General features: G+C 36.8%; 2 protein-coding genes across 2 annotated transcripts; both read right to left on the bottom strand.

The window, feature by feature from the left end:
- Positions 1-6,176: 6,176 nt before the first annotated feature.
- On the bottom strand, positions 6,177-6,611 carry LOC149030076 (uncharacterized). Its single transcript, XM_089144491.1, has one exon. It carries the CDS (start codon positions 6,609-6,611, stop codon positions 6,177-6,179), a length of 435 nt encoding a protein of 144 aa, XP_089000617.1.
- An 11,209-nt stretch (positions 6,612-17,820) lies between these two features.
- LOC149030077 (uncharacterized) lies at positions 17,821-18,273 on the bottom strand. Its single transcript, XM_089144504.1, has one exon. It carries the CDS (start codon positions 18,271-18,273, stop codon positions 17,821-17,823), a length of 453 nt encoding a protein of 150 aa, XP_089000630.1.
- Positions 18,274-19,471: the final 1,198 nt, after the last annotated feature.

The following is a 19,471-nucleotide window of genomic DNA, read 5'->3' on the forward strand; positions in this document are numbered from 1 at the left end:
GATTACTAGATAAAACGTAAAGAGATTGATGGAAGAACAACTCTTAACTCTGCAACTGCTCAAAAGGGTCTATGCTGATTATTGTGGATGTGAATTATGAGCAGATGGGTATCTTTATATACAATTCTTAAACGTGGGAAGCTGACCTTATCCTTCCAATCTTGAATCAGACAAGGTTGACGGCTGCCGAACCTTCCACTAAGGTCTTCATTCTTAATTAATGGTTTTATGTCGGTGTCTGGTCAAGCTGCTAGGAATTGGATTGCTTTCTCTACTGGTAGATATGCCAAATTAGAAGTCAATCTTATGCTACTCCCTAACCACCTGGAAACAATTTTTAAGCATTGGTTCTGTGTAACTTCTTCAGGGGAACAAAACTCATTTTATGGGATAGATTAGTTGCATTTAATAGCACAAAATCTTTCCTAACCAGCAAGTTTGAAAACCAATATATCTCTCAACCACTATCAAGTTTCCATCTTCTTTTTTCTTTTATTACAAGTTTGCTCTTATGAATCCCAACCAGCCTTGAGCCTGAAGAGGACCTTGGATGGTTTTATATTCTACAAACTATTCCATACACAAATGGTTAATACCAAATCAAAAGCTAAAATGAATAAAACTGGTAGAAAAATTGATATGTATGTAAATTAATTTCAATATTTATGAACAAATTTGTTGCAGGGGAAGTTGTTACAAAAATAGGAGAATGAGGTTATGAATAGGAAACTTTTTTTTTTTTTTTTTGCAAAGCCTCCGCCGTAATCTCTTGATCCCTGGCTCACCATATAAAGCAGAAGATTTTCTAAGAACTCAATTTATCTTCAAATTTGTTGGTTATCTTCATTATTTCCTTTAAAATTATTCTTATTTGTTTGGGTTATTATAACACACGCTAACTCAATTTTTATATAGAGTAAATTGCACTAGCACCCCAAAATGGAGGTTTTAAAATACTAACGCCTACTTTTAGTTTGAAAAACACAGATACAAATGCCCTTAACAACAAAATTTGAGGGAAAAAAAATGAAAGATTCAACAACAATGTCTTCATCAAATAACCTTCGTAAGTGGAAGAATGCCTTTTATTTATTTATGTATGTTTGATAAATGAGAATAAGATTTCTTGGAAAGGCATAATAATCTTTGTAATAATATAACTAATCATTCTAACAGAATATGACTTATATATTTTTCAAACAAAAAATGGGGGTGTCAGGACTTTAAAACCTCCATTTTGGGGTGCCAATGCAATTTGCTCTTTTATATATCTATGTTTTTTGTATGAAACTCAATTTTTATATTAAATGGTTGTGTACTATTGTCTTGGGAAAGATGATTAAAGTGTTTTAGAATTTTTTTTCCAGTATTAATATCTGAAAATGTATAATTAATTTCAGAAAATTATCAATACCACTCCTTGAGTTGCCGCCCAATATTAAAACAACCTCAAAATAAATCAAAGTATTAATTAGACTTTCTTCCAATAGATAACTCTTTTTAAAAAGATATATTCCCCTCCAATGATGGGAAGTTTCGATTATATCCTATTAATTAACAACAACAAATAGTTTTACCATCAAAGATTAGCTTAGTTGGAAATGGCCAATGCCTCCCAATAGAACGGTGAGGATTCAATCTTCCATGATGGTATATGTAATAGTTCCCACCCCCTATTTCTAGTAAATTGATATAGAAAACATTTAAAAGGGGGGAAAAAAGAAAGAAAAATGAAGCAATAAGTTTTGTCCCAACTAAATGTGGTTGGCCGCATGAATTTTTACATTCTAATTAGCTCTGTATCATGCCATACTAGATAGAAAGGTTAAGATATGCATATAGTTTATACACCAGTTCTCATAAGGTTGGTTTGTACCTAGCTCTTCTAATTCCTTCAATCGAAATTAAATCACTTCTTTATACCATTTTAATTAAAAGAACCACTAAAACAAGTACGAAATCAACTTGCAAGAAAAATAACCCATGGGGCTTGGCTTAGTTCATAAGAACCAAAGTCTCATAGCATAAGGTTAGGAGTTTAAATGTATTTACACTATATATAAATAGTTATCCCTTACATAAAGCTACTAGTTACCCAACAAAAAAAAGAAGTGTTAAATTAAAGAATTGTTGCTATACTATTGCTTTGTTTGAGGGTCTAAGCTATTACATTTATCATATTATTTCGTCATCAAAATGGGATGAGTCAAATTTTACTTGACAACATTAAAAAATTATAAGATATACGCATTCACAAGGTTGGGCAGCCATTTTGCTCTGTGCTTGGATACAGATGCAGCTTGGCAGCCAGGTTCTTTTTCAAATTTTCGTTTCCTTCCCTTAATGGTGACAACTAATATCATTCATAAATTTAACAATGCAGCAGCCCAAATAAAAATTAAACAAGAATACAAAAGGATGGAGTCTTCATCCATCATTGTTTGCTAAATGAAGCGCATCAATGTAAAAGGATGAGCTGAGGAACTCAATACATACAGCTAATAAAGACTTTGAGCTACAAAATCATTACTAATTATGGAGGTAAGCCTTATTTTCTTCTTCATTCATGAAAGATATGAGAAAGAAAGACTTGCCGACTCCCATTGTGATCTTGTCACCATCGATGTGCATCTCTAGAAACCCACAACTTTAGTGTTGTCTTGGCTTTGCATCCTATCGTCTTCTTCATCGATCCTTCTCTTTTCCACATATGCAATGGTCTTGGCAGCATAATTGTTCTTGGTGCTGGTCACAAGATTGATATGCTCATAGGGTTCTGTTATACATGTTATGGTTCAAATCGTGAGCCTCGAACAAACCACATGGTTGAGAATGCTCGGTTCAAATCTGGTTCACAAGGTTCATCAGGCACTTCTCTAAAGAACACTTCTCGGAAGAATACTTGCCTAGAAGGACACTTCATTGTGACTGCCAGCTAGCATAATGGACTTCTCGAATAACCCTTATCAAGTGCCTGAAAAGCTATATCTCGGAAAAAATAACGTTGTAAGGGGATCTGATGTATCTTTATCCAAACGTCAATCAATACATTAAATTCAACATTGAATGCACTGAGACTCATTAAATGCTCAGTGCCTGCCAAGAAGTTTCTCATTCACTTAGGACTTCCTTGAATATTGTTCCCTTACATTTTGTCTGCTAAAGTAAGGGGCTCATATCACGTCTAGGGCTGCAACAGGGCCGGGCTGGGCCAGGCTTTTGCAATCCCAAGCCCAACCTTATATATTTTAATCTAAGCTCATTCCTGCCCTAACCCTAATTTAGGGCCGAGGATTATTGTTCCTAACCCTAAGCCTTACAGAGCCAAGCCAAGCCCATTCCCACCCTGATTGGCCATGTCCTTGGCATTGATTGTCCCTAACCTTGGCCTCTCCCTGGCCCTAATTGCCACTGTCTCTAGCCCTAATTGGCCTTATCCCTTGCCCTAGCCCTGATTGGCCATATACTTGGCCCTGTCCCTTGGCCCTGTCCCGGCCTTGACCCTGATTGACCATATCCTTGTCCATGTTCCTAATTCATTGAGATCAAGCATTAGGGATTAAATTAGGGTCAAAATCAAGGCCAAGGTTAGGGCCAAAAACCAGGGACTGGTAAGGACATGCCTGATAGGCCAAAGTAATCCTAGGCCCACCCTTGGCCCTATTAAAGGCTAGAATATTTTGGCCCTAACCCATCCTCAGGGCGGGCTTATGTGGGTTAGGGCCGTCAGGGCCAAACTTGCACCCCTTATCATGTCCACATCTACGTGACTCTGACCAATAGATCCGATTGGGATAAGGTACGACTGTCTTGAAGTTTTTTCAAGAAGATTGGGTTCTTAACTTGGTGATTGAGTAACCCACTATGAGTAATAACAACTCTTCATCTTGAACTAAACGATCAGAGGGCTACGATGCATCTTGGCCACCTTAGAGGTATGAACTTGTTATATAATCCAGGGCGAAGCCCTACCTATATTAATTATATAAAGCTCCCCTGAGGATGTAGTCGAGGTGCATGTAAGCTGGCCCAGATGAACCTCAGATAAATAAATAAAATAATAATAAAAAAAAACTTGTTATATAATCCAATGTTCTACACAAATTAGAGTAAGTCCAGTGACAATAACTCCAACATTTACTCTCCTGGAAACTCCATAGAAAGATTTATTCTTCCATACAAAGACTTTGTTTTCCTAAATATTATTTAATTATTGGAGGTGGTTTCCCATCCTCAGAGGTAGCCTACTCTCACCTTTTTTTATTCTTAGGAACCAAGCTTGGACCAATAGTGAATTAGATCACCTACAGCCAGATTTTGGAACAACATGTTTTTTACATTTCCACCTGTGGATCTCACCCTTCCACATTCTTCCAGCTCTCCCTTGGAAAGGACACCATTGGGAAATCCAAGCTCTTTCAACAGATCTGCTAAAAATTGATCATAGGCTTCCTTTCCACGGATTATTTCAGCCTCAACTCTCTCATCAATAGCCATGACTCAACAAAGTAATATACATAGAGCATAAGGATATTGATATAGGAGCTTTCTTGTACTTCCTAAAGGACCTTTGGTGTTTGTGGGTTTGCACTCTTGAGGGTATAGTTATTTACAAACACTAAACCTGATGATGAGAGTGGAACAAGTCTTCTTTCAAAATAAGAATCCATTTTACAGCCTTAGCCAAATAAAGAGAAATTGCTCCATAATTTCTGTGACTTAATTTAATAATTTGTGCTTCTAGATCAGAGTAATTGGTCAATGAAGGAAATTAGCATGGGAAAATAATCTTAAATGTAGCCAGTAAGCCAACATCAGATCCAAATTTTAAGGGAAGCAATCTTCATTTGACTATTGACTGTTCTTCTATACTGGCATGCCAAAGAAGAATTTGATCTGACTTGATAAAACAAGAAGATATACAACAAGTGAAAGGCTTTTGTAATTGTTAGATGTGGTACTAAATTAAAGGGAAAATATTGTGCTTTTATTTCGTATATAAATCATGCATATGGATTCAAATTTTCTAATTGATAAATAAATGAAAACAAAATCCTATCCCATGAGTAAGGCTCCTAAGGGATGGGGAAAACCTATCTGATTCATCATTTCTTTTATAGGCATACATCAACAAAAGAGAAAGATCTTGGTGAGGGCGAAATCGATCTAACATTTTGAGACATTTTTGAATCGGTAGAGTCTTTTTCGTTGTTTTATTTTTAACATTGACATATTTTTTACCTAAAATATCATATGCAACTAATGTTGGTGGATTCCACCAAAAAAAAAACTAATGTTGGTGGGACCTTGCTATCCATCCAAGTGATAGTCAATAAACATTTTTGCTATGTTGATTTTGTGTTTTATGTACTCTTTGTGTAAAAATTGAAAAATGTAATTTTTATCTTTTAATATTCTTTCAACATAATATGACTTTTTCGAACAATTTTCTTATTAAAAAACTTCTAGGTGTCAAATAATTTGTAAACTTAATTGCCTGTTCTTTTGTGTGTCACATAGTTTCTGCACTTCACAATGTTATCTAATATGTACATATGTTAAGAAATACATATGGCAGTGACAATTTTTACAATGACATAATAATATTTGCAATACTTACCAATAATAATAATAATAATAATAATAATAATAATAATAATAATAATAATAATAATATTTGAACCTTGATATATTGTTATCACCTTCGGAAATAAAATGAAGGGAAATTTATTTTTTTGGGAGAGAAACTCACTAAGAGGAAAGTGTGTTCAATAATAGCATTTGTAATGCAAAGATCACAAAGGGAAAGAACACAATTTGATGCTTCAGTCTCATACACTAGAGAGGAGAAAACCTTTCAAATTAGTGCATCTAACTGAAGTTGAATTCATAGGTCTTGCAATACAAGAGCAGGAGATAGAGGTGAAGAAATAAATTAAGGTGAACCCTGTGTCTTTGGTTTTTAAGTAGTACACTCAATTATTATCTAGTCATTAAATAGGATTCATGGATTACAGATAGACAAAAATGAATAACTCAATGCATATATTTACCAAAAAAAAAAAAAACTCAATGCATATAGCTGATAAAGTATGAGAATGACAACAATAACTGAGTTACTACTGAAGGAGGCCAGGCTGGTAGAATATATATGGTTTGAATTCCAATGGAACCATCTAATTATTGGAGAGATAAGCCTTCTTTTCTTCTTCGTTCATGAGAGAAGTGAGGGGAAAGGACTTGCCGACTCCCATGGATGACTTGAAGGAGATCTTGTTGCCATCAATGGACATCTCTACTATAGAAACCCACATCAGCGGAGTCTTGGCCTTGCATCCAGTCATCTTCTTCATCCTCCCATTCTCAACGTACGCAGTGGTCTCAGCAGCATAGCTGTTCTTAGTGTTGGTGGCTGCATTGTAGTGCTCGTAGGGGGCTTTGCATTGCCACCAGACGAAGCCCGTGGATCTGACCCTCCCGCATTCTACTAGTTCTCCTGTGGGAAGGACACCACTGGGGAATCCAAGTTCTTTCAACAACTCCGCTGAAAATTCATCACAAGCCACCTTTCCACAGATGATTTCAGCCCCAGCTCTCTCATCAGTTGCCATGACAAATAAAGGTAACAGATAGAAAGAAAGTAAATTAATGGGTGAGAAACTCTCTGCAATTGCTTATAAGACTGCTGCTTGTAGGTGTAAAGGCTGATCAGGAGATGGATATTTATACACAAAACCTGCAGAGGGTGATGAGATGACGATGACCTTATCGTTCAACACCCATGGTCCAATTTGCCAACCTTATTCTACTAAGGAAGACCTGGTCTTCATTCAATAAAGAAGGCACAGTGGGAATAAAATCTTAAGTTTAGGTTTGGCTACAAATTCTAAGACATTTGACTGTTGACTTTTCTTCAATATTAGTACGTCAAAATAAAATTTAATTTTAATCTGCTAGTTGAATTGATAAAATAAAAGGATACACCTATTGAATTAACTGAATAACTTTTTTTATCAGACATTTAATGTATAAAGTGTAGGACAGGATTGATTTTTTGTTTTTTTTTTCCCATAAAAAAGGATGTTAGAACCAAAAGACCAGAGGCACAGAAGACAGGACCAACAACGAATAAAAAGAAATAAATATATAACGAAATTTTATGTCGACACTTGAAAACGAACTCCGGGTGAGTTGAGGGTACGAACTGTACTTTTCCTTAAGGTATTTGAACGCCCCCTTTATGCTGCTGGGTTTGACCTTGACGTTCTTACCTCCAAGATACAACAACTCTTAGATCCGAAGGCAGCACTCCAACGGAGTCTACTTGCAAAGGAGATCCGAAGGTAATACACAGCACCGAATGAAGAAAACAAAAGAAGGAATTTTCTAACACTAGATTTTGTAAATCTGCTTTTCACCAAAACGGAATGGCCTCTTGTTCGAGCTTAACCTCTATGTTACTGACTCGATGGACACCTTCGAGGGCGCATATGTACGAAGGTCATCGCAGAGAGTTGTGACCGTATGATCGCCACCTCCACCGCAAAACCCAAAGCCGGGTTTAGATCCAGACCCGCCTAGATCCATGACCCACGACCCACCCAGGCCAAGTCCCATCATAGACAACTTAATATTATTTATATAATATTAAGGTGCCCCATGGCTTGGTTAGACTAGGGTCTACGGACCACTACCGCAACCACGCCCGACTTGGTCCAGCTCGTTGCATACGCGGATCCACACATAGCTCTCTACCAAGATACACCCCACTTAGGAGCTATATACGATTATATAATCATATAATCATTAGCTCCATCCGATGTGGGACTAAACGCATATGGTAATCTAAATCACCTAATAGACATCCGAAGAGTCCTATAGAAACAAGAGTCCTAAAACAAAACTAGGGAGATAGAGTTTTAATGATTTTGAAACTTATCTAAATAGTATATTATATTATGTTATATATTTTTTAAACAAAATCCAACAATCCCCCACAAGTTTCAAAATATCAGAAACGAAGAGGTGCTGATAAATTTTGACTTAGTAGGACACACGTTGGAGGTGTCTTCGGACTTGAACCTACACTAGGTCCGATGAACTACGCTACGAGTATGGGTGAAGTCGACTCTTGAACCCTTCCTCTTCATCATAGCTGGCAGCCACCATCCATGTCCCACTAGTCGACGCCGTATCTCCCGAAATATATCAATGGGACATTCTAGGCCCTATCCCCTATCTGGTCTCATGAGTGTTTAAAGAGTTCGCCTTAAAACCTTATCGAGGGCGGCCACACCCTCACACTCACTTAGGTTAGCCCGATGCGCACCACGTTAACACACCCCCACATTTCGAGGATTTGGCTAATTAAGAGCCCACCGCTCAACCTCTTACATTGTGGTGGTACTACTACCATCTAACCGAATGAGCAAAACAATAGTAGTACTAAACAGTCCCCCGTGACTCGTTTTACCCTTGAACCTAATTCGGGTTAAAACCTCTTCACATAGGTTGGGTGTCCATCACAAGACCTTCGACATAGGCCTCACGCTCATTCCTTTAGATGCTTCATTAATTAATGAAGTTGGCAATGCCTTTGTGAACATGTCCGCTAAGTTCTTTCGGACTTTACGAAATCGATAGCTATCGCCTTCACTTATGTATTGCCTAACCAAATTGTGTCTCAGCCGAATATGTCTCCTTTTCCGTTATATACACGATTTTTAGCCTTAGCTATTGCTGCCATGTTATCACAAGGAAGTGATATCGAGGGCATTGGTTTGTGCCATAACGGAATATCAGCCATAAAACCCGAGCCATCCGCCGGTCCCCGCCTTCTCTAAGGCTACGAATTCAGCTTCCATTGTGGAGCTAGTTCCACAAGATTGCTTAACAGATTTCCAGGATATTGCTCCACCGCCAAGTGTGAATACATATCCACTTGTTGCTAATGACTCATTGGTATCGGAGATCCAATTTGCATCGCAATATCCTTCTAGTACAAGAGATTCCCACCGAACATAGGCTATAAGTCACCGCTCCCTTTAGATACCGTAATAACCATTAATGGCAGCCAAGCCGAATCCGGGATTGTGAGTATATTGACTCAACTTCCCAACCGCTAAAGCAATATCCGGTCTAGTACAGCTCATCAAGTACGAAATGAACCGATAACTGGGAGTAACGTTCGGTTAACCGGATCTCCCAAATTCTTTTAAGATGACAAGCTGTTTCAAATGGTGTCTTGACCGCTTCTCATCCCAAGAATTATACTTCTTGAGCAAGTTCTCAACATAGTGTGCTTGAGATAATATTATCTCCTCATTCTTTCGGATAATCTTGATTCCAAGAATAACATCCGCTTCACCCATGTCTTTTGTGTCAAATTTTGACATTAAAAGTTTCTTAGTTTGTTGCACTATGTCCAAATTTGTTCCCATTATGAGCATGTCATCACATATACCAAGATAAACACACCTTTACCTTGATGGAACCTACTGTATAAACATCTTTCCACACGTTACCGAAAGCCACTAGCTAGAAGTACCGATCTAGCTTTTCATGCCACCGTTTGGGCGCTTGTTTCAAACCATATAATGATTTTTTGAGTTTGCATACCTTCGCTCTTGGCAGGTACTACACAACCTTCAGGTTGTCTTATATAGATTTCTTCTTCTAAGTCACCATTTAGAAAAGCTGTTTTTACATCCATTTGGTGAATAACCAACTTGTAAATGGATGCAAGAGCTATCATTATCCTTACAGCAGTGATCCTTGCTACTGGAGCAAAAGTGTCAAAGTAATCAATGTTTTGCTTCGTTAAAGCCTTTAACTACTAGTCTTGCCTTATACTTATCAAGTGATCCATCCGCCTTTAATTTCTTGGGAATATCCACTTAGTGTCTAAGATTTTAGAACCTCGAGGGAGTTCAACCAACTCCCAAGTGTGATTGGAAATGATTGAGTCCAACTCACTTTTGATGGCTTCTTTCCGAAAAACAGATCTGTTGATGTCACCGCTTCCCATACGAAAAGGATCCTTATCTATTAGATAAGCCAACCAAGTTGGATTATCATCTATTGAGTAGACTATCCAATCATTTCCAAAGTGTTTAGAGGTTCTTGTCTTTTACCTCACGAAGGTTGCACGAACCTTCACCACTTGATAAGTGATCATCATTTCTATTTGATCACTAGCAACTCGTGCCAAATCCTTTCTTTGACCGGACACGGACTCACCACTAACTCCCTTTTCTTGTATTGAAGGCAACTTAAAAGGTAAGATATTCTCAAAAATTCTGCATCCCAGATTCTCGTTATGTCCCCTTCTTCACATATTCCATCTAAGGTCTTAAGGACCATAAATCTATATGCTGAACTATGTTTTGCATACCCAATAAATACGAATCGAAAGTCTTTGGTCCTACTTTCCTTTTCTTTGGTATAGGTATTGCTACCTTAGCCAAACAGCCCCAGATTCTTAAATATTTAAGATTGGGTTTTCTATTAAACCATAGTTCATAGGGAATCATACCAAGACTTTTGTGAGGTATACGATTTAGAATGAAACAAGCTGTTAGCATAGCTTCCCCCACATATCAAAAGACAAACGAACTAATAAGTAATGAATTCATCATTTCCTTTAAAGTCGCTTTTTCTTAGCTATTCCATTGGATTCTGGTTGATATGGTGCCGTTGTCTATGATTATTCCATACCTAAGAAAAAGAGATTAAAAAAACATGGTTTAAGTTTAATACAGTTGGTAACGTTTGTATGTAATAAAAGATTAGATGCTCATCCTTAGAGTGAATTAAATATACAAGATACGTGAAAATCATCAATGAAAGTAAATATTTTTTCCACAGACAAGATTTAAAATCAATAGATATGTATCAAACCAAGTAATTATTTGTCATATGACTTATGAGGTTTGTAAATTTAGCCTCAACGATGTAACTTATTTAAAGAAGGTTTAGATTTCAATAAGCAATCTTAACATTTTTAATGTAAGGAGTAGAATGACCTAATCAGCATGAAAGAAAACTCAAAAAGTAAAAAATGCTTATCATTTATTGAATAGAAAGAGAAAAAGCCTATTCAAATATCCTCAAAATAATTATTTTAGTAATAATTAATTTATCAATCAAAAGAAATATACGTCAAAGGAACAAATCCTCAAAGCACATGAAGAGTTGTCCAACACCAAAGTCTTCGATGTAAGTTAAAGTATTTGCAACACAAAGAGGAACAATTTCCCAAAACTATTCAAAAACTAGTGTACTTTGAGAACATGTTCGATCATTGCAAAATGTATGCGATGAGTGTTTTAAAATAATCGATATCCGAAAGATGTCTCTAATGAGATTAATTGGTTTTTAATTAAAAGTTGTAGTGAGTACAATGTAAAGAACATTCTTTTCAAGTTTATCCCTACTAAGACCCAAGCTTAGGTTACAAGATTTTGATTGAATTTGTTTTAATTATAAAACAAGTAAAGTCACCTTCTTTGTGTTTCATATTCAACTTAAAAATATTCCAAGAGTTAGAAGCTTCAATCAAAGAGTAGTAAAAAAGATCAATATCTTCTTACGAAAACGAATGGTAACGTGGGAAATTCTATCATCGTTCATTATGAAATTTAGAAATTGAAAATACCACGGATCCTCCAAGTGTATTTTTCAGAGAGATCAATCATATAGGCATACCAAAGAAATAAATTATAAGTTCGAAAAGAGAAACGTTTAAGATAACAGCTGAACCAGATCCTTGCTCAAGTTCGTTGCTTGTGTGCAAGCAAAAGACCTATTTGAGAAAGATACGTTTATTAAAATGAAACGAATTGGTTATTTGTAAGAATAATCGATGTGGTTATAGAAGACTCAAACATGAGGTGGATAAATTCGTTGGAAAGAAATGGTTTAGAGGATACAGTGTGTTTAAAACTGAGAGGATTTTGCGAGGCATGAAAAGGTGTTCAATTTATATGTGTTAAATACCTTAAGATTGTTAGAAAAAAGACACAAAGAAAAAATAAAATAAAAAGAAATAAAATATAAAAATATGACATACCCGAAGTAGTAAATGAAAAAAAGAAACTTTCAGGTGAGTTGAGGTGTAGAAGATTCTAAGGTATTAAGATCGGTTTGATTGAGTTATAAGATAAACAATAGACCAAACTCAACAGTACTGAAAGAGATAAGTAACAGACAATGAAGAAAACAAAAAAAATAACAAGATAAAAAAAAAAGTAGCTAACCATATTGATGATAACTGAATATGTAGATATAAGTGAGATGAAAGAAAAAATAGAAAAGATAGAAGAAGAAGAAAAAAAATAATATAATATAAGTATGGTAAGGTAGAATAAAAGATAATATAAAAAGATAAACAAGATATAATTATATAATCATATAAATAGCATCATGGATAAACGATATGTAATTAAAACCAAAAATAAGAGTCCTATAAAACAAAGTCTAAAACAAAATAAGATAGTTTTAATGATTTTAAAATTAAAAGATAAAAAAGGAACAACAAGATCGGTTCAGCGATCCCATCCAATCTCAAGATGGTTTGACTGTGATTGAATTACCTGAGCTCCTTGTAGGGGCGGAGCCAAGATTCAATAGTTGGGGGGGGGGGAGGGGGAATAATAAAAGTCCAGATTAGGGAAGCACCAATGCTTTTTTGCCACACATATTGTATAGGCCCTTATGCCTACATATATTTTGTGGGGCCCACATAGATTTGACAAAAATAGGTAAATTATTAGTAATGGTATTTTTTTTCCAACAAGATATAAGTAAATTAAAGCATTAGTTCAAGAAAAATACACATGACTTCAACCCTAAAAGTCAGTTGCAAACAAAAAAAAAATTTAGGTAAGACATGCAAACCAATGGTAGTTAGTTACCTTACTAAATATAGATATTTTATTTACAATATAAAATCAAATAACAAAAATTGCAAAAAAATAAAATCAAATAAAGAATAACATAAAAAATGAGTAAAAGGGAAAAAATAAATAAAAATTGAAATAGAGAAAGAGAACCTAATTGTGGAGAATATTTTTTTCTCAAAATTTTCTTAATCCGCACTTATAGAATAAATAGAAAGAAAGAAACCGATGAGAATAAATAGAAATAAAAGAGGAGAGAAGAAAGAGGAGATATGAGAGAATAAATAGGGATTGAGGAGTTAATTTCCATTAGAAATGACATTTTGAATATTTAATAATATATGTTTTTCAAAAATTTCCCTTTACCCACGTTATAGAAGGAGAATATATAGAAAAAAAAGATGTGAGAGAGAAGAGAGGGGAGAATAAATAGGGATTGAGGAGTTAGTTTTCATTAGAAATGACATTTTGAATATTTGATAACATATATATTTTTTTTAAATTTCCCTTAACCCACGTTTATAGAAGGAGAATAAATAGGAAGAAAAGATGTGAGAGAGAAGAGAGAGGAGGATAAATAGGGATTGAAGAGTTATTTTTAAGAAGGGGATGACATTTATACCCATTATTTTATCTTTAAAATTTGTTTTCAAATTTGAGGAGGGGCCAAATAGTGATATTTCACATGTGAGAAGAGAAAAAAACTGGAAAAATGAAAGAAATTAATATAAAAAATGAAAAAGCTAAGGAAATTATAAAAAAATTTAAAAATCCACTGGGCCAAGAGCTCCCGGCCCCTTAGTGGGTCCGCCCCTAGCTCCTTGGAGCTCCTCTAATTCTCTCTCATTTCCTGCAAAGAGACCCTTTATATCCCAAAGAAATGGTACAGAAGGGTAACAACTGACACGGGACAATTCGAAGACGTGTGATATTCATTCATGGATTCATTTCATCTTCAAAATTCATGGGTCACATTAATGCACCACAAGCTTTTTGGAGGGAGCTTGAGGAGATCTAAAAGAAATACAGTGGTTGGCTGATTGCACCACGTGCCACCTCTTATTATTTATCTATTGAGAAAAAAACAATTGGGCAGATCTTCTCCACCCGGTTGCCTACCCTACATAGGCCTCCGGCATCCAAACCGACCAAGCCCTCACTCCCCTCTACAAGGCTGATACAAGGCCTGGGTCAGCTAGGGCATGCTTAGGCCTGTGAGTGGGGGAGGATGGGGGATGGGTAGGTTGGGTGGCAAGGATCTCCACCCTGCGGCGCAGCGGGTTGTGTCAACCCAGTGAGGGTGGCGGATGGGTGGACAACCCGTGGATGGAGAGGATCCGGGCTCAAGAAAGAAAGGGTGAAGGGGACAATAAAAATTCAACTTAAGTTTTCTAAGAAGTTCCTCTTTCTCTCTGCTCCACTCTCTCATAAACATAGCAAGACGTCATCCAGCCCGGGATCCGGTGAGAATCTATTTCCACCGTCATTCTTAGGATTTTCTTTCTTATCTACCTGATGCCGCTCAGATTCTTGTCGGAAACAAGAGAAAAGCTATGGGTGTTGCAAGATGGATATGCCCACTCATGAGTGGTGTCGACACTATCGCCCAAAATCGGTCCACTATGGGTTGCTATTCTCTCATCCAAGTAGAGTTAGGATCACTCTCATCACCAAATGACAAGAGATGTTATAAAGGATGGAGATTTAAGCACCACCAATCAAATGCTAATCTCCCAGAAGTTTGGTGTTTTTAGTGAAAAATGCCCAAATTTGGTTGTTGGATCTAACACAGAAGTACCCCCACAAACCAGGGAAGCAGTCACAAGTGGAGGTTACGGTAGCTAGTGCACAACCACCAGCAATTTAAAGTGCACCATATTCGGTGGCCAGCAAGATGATATATCTTGTACGTTTCCACATGTACTTTTTTTTTATTCCAAGGAGGAAAATAGCTCTTGACTCGACTTGGATGGTCTTATTAGTGCCATGCCTGATGGTTTGGCCTATTTTTGCATCTTGGTTTCGTTGACTCTACCATATCTTTCTCATGGTTTATTGATATATATATATATATATATATATATATATATATATATATATATATATATATATATAGTTGACAAATGACTAACACCTCATGATATGAGGTCAAGACTCAAGAATTTGAATTCCCTCGGACCAGGGGTGAAGCCTTGACTTATATTTAAATTATATATAAAAGCCATTTCTTAAAGATGTAGTCAAGGTACATGTATGCTAGCCTAGGCAAACCTCAATTCCACCTAGAATTAGCAATTCAAAAGAAAAAAAAAAAGGAAGGGTATGCAACTCTTAAGAGGGGGTGGAAGACTCTCACATCTAGCATTTGCTGATGATTAATCTTATTTGGTCAAGCTACAAGCAAAGAAAAAAGGATTTTCGCACAAATTATCAAACAATATTGTGACATGTTGGGACAAGAATTGAATGGGAGCAAAACAAGTGCCCATTATAACCCAAGCACTTTCGGCATCTATGAAATAGGAGTTATCGTTACACTTCAATTCCATATCTCACCCACGTCAGAGGCTGACATGTATTTGGGCATTCCTCTATTTGCTAGGAAAATGAAGAAGAAACATTGTGCCACCGTCCTTGACAGGGTCAACGCTCGACTGCAGGGTTGGAAAACCAAATACTTGGCGTAGCCAGGAAAAGTAGTACTCATTAAGTCTACCCTTGCAGCACTCCCCTCTCACTTTATGTCCTACTTCAGATTGTCGATGGTCTTCATTCAATCAATGGGCAAAACAATGAGAAGCTTCTTTTGGTCCAATGGTAACAAACAATAGGTACACACCATTGATTGGCACACTATCTGCTCCGCAAATTCAGCAGGAGGGCTAAATTTTCATAACCTCCTAGCTTTCAACCTCGTTCTTCTGTCTCGGAAGGCATGGGAATTATTAAAGAATCCCCATACTCTGTGGGGTAGATTAATGCTTCAGAGTATTGTCATCACTCCTCTTTCCTTGATGTCACCCCATTACCCACAGATTTTTGGGGATGGAGATCCATCTTGTTGGGGTGAGACTTGCTCAAAAAAGGCCTATTATGGCAAGTGGGAGATGGTCATCCCATTAATCCTTGGATTGATCATTGGATCCCTCAAACGAATCCAGATGTGGCTTGCTTCCCTTATGCTGACAATGCCCCTCATATGGTCTCTCAATTCATTGACATGCGCTCTCACTCTTGGAACAAAACACTATTAAATCAATGGTGGCCTCCGGATTTTGTCTAAAGATTATTGGAAATTCCATTATCAGTCACAAAACAATCCGACAAAAAAAATCGGCAATGGACTTCCTCGGGGATTTTCTTGGTCAAATCAGCATATAGGATGGCTACGACCTCTTCTATGTCCTCTCACATCCAGATGAATACTTGGAGGCGTTTGTGGAAGGTACCGTTGTTACCTCAAGTTAAACATTTCCTATGGAAAGTCATGCATCCGAAACTGCCCACTGCACTTCTGCTAGAACAGAGAGGATGCTCATGTACCACCTACTGTCTCCACTGTGGAGAAGAACAAACCACCCTTGACCACATCTTTGTCACTTGTCCTCTCGCTCAGGCCGTTTGGGCGACTTTACACCTACCTATCTTGGAACAACAGGGAAATCTGGTAGACAAAGTCATTTCTTTCTCAACCAGTGGCATGAAGACCCGCTGGCTGAAAGACCCATTAACACACTCATAGCGCTTTGGCTTCTATGGAAAGCGTACACAAGTCTTTTTGACAATCATGAGCACCCTGCCACAACACAGGTAACTTTCCAAATTTGGAAAGGTCTTCAATTTTATAAAAAGGGTTCACAACACATCAAGTAGCCAAATATCGAACCAATCCGCATCAAATGGGTACCCCCAATACCCCCCATGCATAAAATTAAATGTGGATGGTTCCTTGTTTAAGGATTGCAGAGTTGTGGGCTTTGGAGACATTGCACGGGATCACAAGGGCAATATGCTCTTTTGCTTTGGTAGAGGAACTGACTCTCAAGACATTCTCACTGTTGAAGCTATGACGTTGCGTCAAGCCTTGTTGTGGGCACGTGATTTTCATTTTTCAGAACTTGAAGTAGAAACTGACAATCAGACACTATTTCACATCTTGCAACGAAGTCCACATGAAGTACCATGGAAGATTTTCCCAATCATCTCTGACATCGAAGAACTCGTGCCACTATTTGCCTCTCTCACATTCAGACATATCTATCGAGAAGCTAATATGATAGGTGATGTTTTGGCAAAGGAAAGTGAGCCTTTACTATTTGATCAACTAGGTGTCGGTTGTAACCGGGGTTTCTCCCTATAATAAACTTCTGTTCTACCAAAAAAACAAAAACTTAAGGAGTCCCCATTTTTAGCCTAATTTAGAATCCCTAAGTTTATGGTTATGGTCCTGATGTTCACTTCACAGAAAAAAGAAAACCTCAACTAGCTATGTTAATATATTGGAAAATATAACATCTTTCTTTATAGAAAATCAAAAAAATAAAATTACTAAGAAAAAACACATGAATCCACGCATGCCGAAAGTACTTGGCAACATCTAGGAGAGGATATATATTCTCTTTGGACATTTCAAATATAGACCTCATAACCTTAAGATTCTTCAAACATATGTAATATGATTATGAGGTCTGTCTGACTTGTAGCAACAGAGAATGGGAACACTTGACTAGAAAGTTTTCTGGAAGAGAACACGGAAAAAAGAGAGATACATAGATTATTACATCATGAATTAAAATGAAAACATAAGAAACTCAATACATATAGGGGTGATGGCATATTATACGGGCTTGATGCTTATAGTAGCTCGATCCAGGGACTGATATTGACTAATCTCCATGAAGGAGGTAGGGTAGAGTATGGTTTATTTTGCGGAACCATTTACTGCGAGATAAGCCTTCTTTTCTTCTTCATTCATGAAAGAGACTAGGGGGAATGATTTGGTGACTCCCACAGATGACTTAAAGCTGAGCTTGTTGCCATCGATGTACATCTCCAGCACCGTAACCCACACCCTCAGTGGCGTCCTAGCCTTGACTCCGGTCATCTTTTTCATCTTCCCCTTCTCCACATAAGCAGTGGTTTCGGCAGCATAGCTATTCTTGGAGTTGGTCGCGGCACTGAAATGCTCAAATGGAGCTTTGCATTTCCACCATGCAAAGCCTGTAGATTTAACCCTTCCACATTCTTCAAGGTCTCCCGTGGGGAAGACACCAACAGGGAAACCAACTTCTTTCATGAGCTCCTCTGTGAAACGGACACACGATTCCTTTCCACGGACGATTTCAGCCCCTGTTCTCTCATCATCAGTAGCCATCACTTCGACTAACCAAGTACTAACAGAGAAAGAAAGTTAGAATGATAAGTGGAGAAACCCTTTCTCCTAATTGTAATTGCAGGCTGTTTTAAATTCGCTGTGAAGTTCGAGCATGCAAATGCATGGATATTTATACAAGTATAAACAGATTAGCTGATGGTGACCTCATTTGAGCATGCAATGCATCCATGAAAGTGACACCTCTCTTGGGATGTCTGAAAATTGAGCAACTTATTTTATTTGAGCATGCAGTGCATTAAATGTATGAAATTTAAAGAAGAAATTATAGAACTCATCATTGTCCTTAATTGTCCTCACACCGGCCCTTATAGATAAAGAAAGTAAAACGAACGCACCCAACCATATTAATATTAAACCCTAACCACAACGTGCCCAACACTTCAATTCTCTCATCGACTAATCAACTTTGATCATATTGGTTGGAATGGGAATGAAGATTTTGTTTTCACCATGGATGGTACAGCGGAACTCATTCCTTTTTTTTTTTTTTTTTTAAATAATTTTTTTTAAAAATTTTTTGGATAAATTATTTTGTCAAGGAAATCCAAAAAGAAAAGACAAATAAATAAATAAATAAATCTAAGATCGATATAACATATAAGTAAAATATAGGAAAATTTTCAAGGAGATCCTAAGATAATTGGCAAAAAATGAACATTTCAAAAGTATGTCAAATTGGGAGTAACCCCTTCCACGAAAATGTCTTTAAGTTTGTACAATAGTATACTCTGATAGTAAATTTCGTTAAATCATGGTTAAATAATTTTATATTGAGTAATATCATTTACTTCCCCTATTAGTTTAGTTGATGAAATGACACTTGGACCCCCTCTTAGTTGGCAAGATATCGAACACCTCCCTTTTGTTAACTTGTTCCGTGAAGTTCTATTTCTTTTCGTTAAGTATTATTGAAACCCCAAATTACCCGACTTAAAATTATGTTTTAGTTTAAATTTTAAATTATCCTTAGTTACTATAGCAATTAAAATCCTATACTATCCTTAATTAATAGGGAAATACAGCCCCTGACGGAACAATCAAACCCCATGAAAACGGCCCCCCACCAACGGGAAGTGGTTGTTAACACAAAAGAATGCATTGCCCTTCATTAAAATTAAGAAGTTACAAAATAAACATTACCCTCATTAGAAACTATATTGAAGCAATATATCCAAAA

Source organism: Hakea prostrata, chromosome 1 (assembly GCF_041222555.1).
Source record: "Hakea prostrata isolate BN-2017 chromosome 1, UWA_Hpros_2, whole genome shotgun sequence".
Taxonomy (NCBI): Eukaryota; Viridiplantae; Streptophyta; class Magnoliopsida; order Proteales; family Proteaceae; genus Hakea; species Hakea prostrata.